We start from the raw sequence: 7059 nt of genomic DNA on the forward strand, positions 1-7059 counted from the left end.
AAATTGAGCAACAAGTCGCTGTTGAATCCTTGTGATTGACCTTAGCTTCTGAATACAACAACTTTGGATAACTCAATAGGGTTTCCACATCAAGCCCCACTTCCACCACAACTTCTTGAACGTCCTCGTTGCTATTTTCATTTTTCAGGAATGGGGGAAGAGAATAGCATCTATCAAAGTAGAGAGATAAAGAAAATAGTGTAACTGAATAGCGTATTTAGTGGCTTAGGGGTAGGAGGTAACCAAAATTAGATATTTTGCTATAAACATTAAAAGGTATCTATAGAATATAATTTTTTAAAATGATATTTATTTAAAATAAATAAGGTGTTAACCTTTGCTATAGGAGGTTAAAATTCCAAAAAAAAATTAAGTGAGGCAGGGCGGAGGATCCAAGCGGGGTGGGTTGAAAACTAAAAAAATAGCTATGGGGGCGGGACGGGACAGGTTGAAATTTTTGTGAGTTTGCCAAATTCGCCCAGCGCCCGCCCATTGCCATCCCTACGTGGAAGAGAGGGAGAGAACGGCTAAATTAGTTGATGTGGCATATTAAATGGGATAAGCAAAAGAATGGGCAATGAATAGATAAAAATTAAAAAAGTAAACGTTGGGATTCGCGATAAAGATGGGAAGAGAAATTGGAGGAACATGGACGGATTCGCAACAATCTTGAGATCAGAACTACTATATATTTGTGATAGGAATGGGTGTAAACTTCCCCAATTTAAAGCCGTCACCTCATTTTCATTTTCAATGTCAATCTAAGAGGACCCCCTATTATTTCCATGAACTCTAGCCAAAAATAAAGAACCCAAAAAAGAACGAAAGAAATATGTATCCTATACATTCATAAAGTATTAAAAATAATTACTTACAAAAATAAAAATAAAAAATTTGAAGTGTCATTACAATTTTTGGGTTAATTTCATTGCATATTTTTTTTCGCATGATACCCGTGGATTTATTTAATTTATATGTTTCTAACTACAAAGGTACTGCTTGGATACAATGTAATTTTTGTAAGCTGCACACCGCCTAAAGTTGAACATGGCCAAATTACAAGTTATTTCTGGAAAGGTTAGGTATTATGTCTCCCTTTATTATATCTTCACTTTTTTAATTTTGATATACATAGATTAGGGTCATGGCCTAAACTCCTACACCATAATAGTGGCCTTTCTCCAAGTATGAACTCCTCGCTTGAGGAAGCCAAGAAAGTCTCTCTAATATTTACACCATCTTATAATTTATACTGTGCCATTTGACTTGGTACGGAATTTAATAGTCTTTTGAACCTTATAGTCAAAAACAATTCTTAAATATTCCTGCAGCTACAATTATTTCGTTAAGGGCATAATGAGAATTTTTAACTTAAATTATTTATACATATAAAAATGTGATATTTTTTTGTGGGACATGCCAAAAAAAAAATAGTGTTACATAACGAAAGAACAGTGAAGCATGTCCATAAATAGCTGCCTTATGGTTGGATGGTTGAGATATCTCTCTCCTTAACTAATGAGTTTAGGTTTAAGTTGTGGGAACTGGAGTACGTTTGAGCAGAGGCGGACCTATGTGTTATAGTGAGGGGTCACAGGATCCGATAAGCTTCGATAGAAATCGTCTATATATATATATATATATACACACCTTGAAAATGGTTAATTTAAAGCACTTGACACCGCTGAACACTAAAAGCCTTTAGGAGGCAATTGTTGAGCAGAATATTATGCCACCATCACGTAAAAATCTTGGGTCCGCCTCCGTGTTTGGGTAAGAGCGTCTTACCACCTTATAAGCCTATCGTCCGCAAATTCAGATTAGTCGGATCACTAAATGATGAATATCAAATTGTTAAACAAAAAAATAATACTATCTACACTATACTTAGAAAAATACATATGCTTACTAAGTGTTTCTGTGTTTGTACAAAAACAAACAGTTTACACTAATAAGAGTTACAAATTAAGTAAGAATACACGTGAATATGTGATTATATGATAAAACTTTATATCAATACATATGTGTTCTATTAATTGATTGGGTCCAAACTCCAAGTGCAATTTAGATTTTTTTATTTACATGTATTTAGTATTTTATTTCCCAACATTTCAGTGGTGATCCAAAACTGAAATTCTGGAAATGAGCAAAGGGATGGGCTTAGCCAGTCAGCCACGTTACCTCACAAATTTGGAAGCTTCCGTTTGTCAACCAAACCAAATACTAGTATAAAAAAAATCAAAACTTTAATCATTTTACTCACCTCATCCCATCTTTCTATGTATATATTCCAACTTCTCAGGTCCGCTTTATACCCTCTTGCTTTTGATTATAATATCTTAGTATTATACTCCATTTTTTATCATATCAAGAATCGCTTTGTTCCCTCCTTCTTCTCTGTTTGTTCCCTTTCCCTTTCTTCCTCTGCATCTACAACTACATAAACTGCACCATATTACACAGATCTGTCACTTACCAAATGATGTCACTTGAATGCTGAGTCACATTTTCTGAGTTGGGGTTTGGTCTTTTTTCTTGAAAATATACGATGGGTGTTGAATATCATGAGGTGGGTTTTTCTCAATAGCATGCATATTTTTTTCTTAACTTTTGTATATGGGGTTTTTCTTAATCAAATATATTGCCACCTCTAACAAAGATTATGGCTTTGCATCATTGGCATTAGGAATATATAAGGAATTCAAGAGGTGTTCAGCTTTTTACTTGTAGATGGTTGCCCTTTTCTTCTCCAAAGGCCCTTGTTTTCCTTTGCCATGGTCCGTTTCTCTTTCACCATCTTTTCACTTTTTTCTTTTGTTTTTCTTGTTGGCTTTACGTGACGAGGACGTCATCAGTTCGAGCCGTGGAAATAACCTCTTGTAGAAATGCAGAGTAAGGCCGCTGTGGTCCGGCCTTCCCCCAACCCCACACATAGAGTGTGCTTAGTGCTCCGGTTGAGTTTTTTTTTGGAATGAAAATTGATCTAATAATTGGTAAACGATGTTGCAGGCTATGGCATGGAGTGCAGTGGATTCATGAGAGGTAATAAATGTTTCCTCATTTAATCTGTTTTCACTTTCATGGCCAATTTTCTATAGAAATAGAAGTCGTTGATTTTTAAATGTATGAAAAGTGCCAATCAATGCATGTCATTACGTCTTTCCTCCTACCTCCCGTGCCTCTCTGAATAGTCTCATTCAAGAGATTGTTTTACTTGTACTTCTTTTTTTCTTTCCTATTGAGTTTTATCATAGGGTAACAGTACAAAAGGTACCGACTTTTTTATATTTTTGGGGTCCATTTTCTATGGTAAGGTGACCTTACTTTTAGTACAGTATTTCCTGCTACACAGGTGACCTACCATACCTGTGAAATTTATGGAGTACCTCCTATTTTATCTTTTTTTTTTCTTAATTTTTTCTTTTTATGCTTACAAACTGTTGGTGCCCATATCTCATTATTCACATTTTTATAGAGAACTTCTAGTAAGTACTGTAGTAAGTTAAATTATTTTTATTTTATATCATATTCTGACTAAGATAGTTTGACACCAATAGTGATTATGAGGATCCGTATGGCCAACCTCAATTTACGCTTGGGATTGGGGCGTAGTTGTTATTTGACTATATCTCCACATTATGTTCATATGGGTCTGGTATATCATTATACAAGATTATCTCTTTTGAGGGCACAATTATTGGTAATATAACAACAACAACATACCCAATGTAATCTTACAAGTTGGGTCTGGGGAGGATGGGGTGTGCGCCGACCTTACCCCTACCATGTGTAGGGTAGAGATGTTGTTTCTGATAATCTGTCGGCTCAATAATTGATGAAATAAAATAATGCAAATGCAAGGAGCTAGTAGTTAAAGATGCAATAAAGAATGGGCCTCAAATTGATGATATCACACTGAGAACTCATCTACCACTATTATTCCACTCAGACTCAAGCTAAGGTACTATAGATTCGTTGAAACTCAGCAATTCTCACCCTTAAATAACATCCTTCTATTGTTGCCTACAGAGTGATTGGTCTGTTTCCTTTCCCTTCTTGGTAGTTGGATAACTAACACCTATCTTGGAAATTAATTGTTTTGTCTGGTTAAAATAAGGATGAATAAAGGCTTGTTGACTATTGAGAATCCATTAAATTAGAAGTTATATCTTGGTAGTTTGATTGGTTGATTAGGTTAGCAAATAAGTTGGGACCTCAACAGAGAGATTGCTTCACGCACCAAAACTTGTGGGACACTTGGAATTCAGATAGTCAAACATATAATAATAAAATTCTAGATCATAACATAGATTTTAATAGTAGGATGTATGCTAGAATACATGTGAAATCATCAGTAAATCATCTAACTTAAGACTTTGACAGTTCAAAAGAATAAGTAAATGATAAAAACAAAATATATTTGCTTGACCTGTTCAACTTGACTTGCAGTGAGAAAAGCTTCTGATTCTGCAATACTTGGACCAGGGCATGTGAGCTGCTGGTCTGACCTGTACCAAGTTTTTTTTGTTGACAAACAATGTGGCATCAAACATTTGTTTTTCACTTCTATTTCTGTTTTTCAAAAAGAATGGTCGGTGGGAGATAGGAATTACCTCATTTAATTTGTGGTTTACCACATACACTTAACTGAATACTATTGTAAGTTTACAGTGTTTGACATTGCTTAATGTTTGGTTTTGAGGGGTTCAACTAATTCTCTGAGGAGATTCTTTTGTTAATTGTAATCTAAGGAAAGTCTGGTGCCATTGCTATCTATAACCATGCCGATAGCCAATATATTGGCTCTTTTTCTTGTGCACAGTAGAACTGTGAAAGCTTATGTTGTAGATCCAAATTAACATAGATATATATTGTACTATTATGGCTAGGCGTTGGGACAAAGCTCGCGAATCATGGATACGCGGTGTTTGGAATAGACTATGAAGGCCATGGACGGTCAATGGGTTCCCGCTGTTATATCAAAAGGTTTGACAACATTGTCAATGACTGCAGTGACTTTTTCAAGTCCGTTTGCGGTAAGATACCAAATACATGACCTCACAAGCTGTCACAGTGAGAAATCATCTCTATCTCTGATATGTTAATGTGGAACAGAACATCTTTAGATTAGCATTTAATCCTTTTTCCTTTTTCTTGGTAAAATTTTTGGAGCTCTTCCAAGTGATCCTCTTTATAACACTCAAGACTATTCGGTCATTTTTCTTTATTTAAGTCGAATAATTGTTAAAGAGCTTCACCGCACTTGTTAAAAGACTTATTCTCTTGGACATCAGCGCGGGAGGAGTACAGAGAGAAAACAAGGTTTTTGTATGGGGAGTCGATGGGAGGGGCCGTGGCTCTTTTAATACACAAGAAGGATCCTTCCTTTTGGCATGGTGCTCTTCTGGTTGCACCTATGTGTAAGGTAGGGGCCAATGCCAATTAAGACTTTTAGAAGTCAAAAAGGAAAATGAACCGGTTATGGTGTTGCTAATTTACATTGTAAAAATTCACCAGATATCTGAGAAGGTAAAGCCACATCCAGTGGTTATAAGCTTACTAACTAAAGTGGAGGATGTCATACCAAGATGGAAGATAGTCCCTACAAAGGATGTCATCGATTCAGCCTTCAAGGACCCTGTTAGAAGGGAAGAGGTGAGGTTTATTGTCAAGTTTATATGCGACATTATTGGTAGCTTCCAAGTATTAATTATATATGATGTCCATTTCTTGTTCTTGATCAAAAATTATATATGTCCGTTTCTTGCCATTTTGTAAGAGTAGGTACGCGGAAACAAGTTAATATATCAGGAAAAGCCAAGACTAAAGACAGCTTTGGAAATGCTAAGAACTAGCATGCACCTCGAAGAAAGTTTGCACGAGGTAACTATTACCTCACGTCTTCACCATCTTCATGTTAACAATATATGTTTGAATTATTCTGATAAAATTGAAAACTATAAGTGTAGTTCATTTGAAAATTTGAAATTCATTCCCTTGTTTTGACAGGTCACTCTACCATTTTTAGTGTTACATGGGGAAGCAGACATAGTAACTGATCCAGAAGTAAGTAAAGCTTTGTATGAGCAAGCCAGTAGTAAGGACAAGACCATAAAACTCTATCCAGGAATGTGGCACGGTTTGACATATGGTGAGCCTGAAGACAACATTGATATCGTATTTTCAGATATCATCTCGTGGCTTGACAAGCGAAATGGAGAGAATAATGATAATGCTACTTTGGTTGAGAAATCAGTTTGTCGAGCTACACCTACTCCATATGAGACGAACACAAAAGCGTCACCTACAATAACGAATGGACAAAAACCACAGAGAACACGTCCACAAGCGAATTATCTGTGTGGGTGGAAAGGGCGTCGGATGCATCATCACTCTGCAATGTAGAAGACTTGGTTGATAGATAAGGGTTGGATCTCCTTCATGTGTTCGTAACATTAATGTTACTACTCCATTATTTATGGGGGAAAATGGAAAATAACAGGTTTTCCAGAAATTGTAATTAAGATGCAAAATCTTGAGTTATTCTTGATCTCCTAATGTTTCAACGAACTTGCTCAATGAAGGTTATACTTGGTACTCTTATTCCTTTTCTGTATCTTCCTTTCCCTTTCGTTTACAAAGAGTTAGCTTTAGCCTACTGCAATTTAAGGAAGTTTTACACTATCAGCTGCCTTCTTTTTCTAATTTCTTCCTATTTATGGTATATACTCGTGTATAGTCAGCGTATAATATAGACACATTTATTATACACATATTATACAGTGGTTATAAACTAAACTAACACTGCATACCCAGTGTATAATGTTTATATGCATTGTAAGAGGCCTGAAATTTATAAAAGAGAAAAAAGAGGCATTCACTAGCAGCAAACACCTCTGCTTGCATCGGTTTGCAAGTATAAACCATTATTTTGCCACTGTGAACTGATTTTTTGGGTTTCTTCTGATTGAGAAAATTCAAGAGAAGTGCAAGATAATATGAAAGAAAGCAAAATACAATTTTTAGAAGTTCACCTGAAGTTGAATGTAGAAGCATAGT

At 35.6% G+C, this 7059-nt stretch overlaps 1 protein-coding gene across 1 annotated transcript; it reads left to right on the forward strand.

Moving 5' to 3' along the window:
- Positions 2257-6687, forward strand: LOC109226043 (caffeoylshikimate esterase). Its single transcript, XM_019390849.1, has 8 exons — positions 2257-2569; positions 2687-2777; positions 3010-3042; positions 4890-5036; positions 5295-5425; positions 5518-5655; positions 5785-5883; positions 6010-6687. The coding sequence occupies exons 1-8, from the start codon at positions 2549-2551 to the stop codon at positions 6403-6405; spliced, it is 1056 nt and encodes a 351-aa protein (XP_019246394.1). The 5' UTR covers positions 2257-2548; the 3' UTR covers positions 6406-6687.

The sequence above is a fragment of the Nicotiana attenuata genome, chromosome 1, assembly GCF_001879085.1.
Source record: "Nicotiana attenuata strain UT chromosome 1, NIATTr2, whole genome shotgun sequence".
Lineage (NCBI taxonomy): Eukaryota > Viridiplantae > Streptophyta > Magnoliopsida > Solanales > Solanaceae > Nicotiana > Nicotiana attenuata.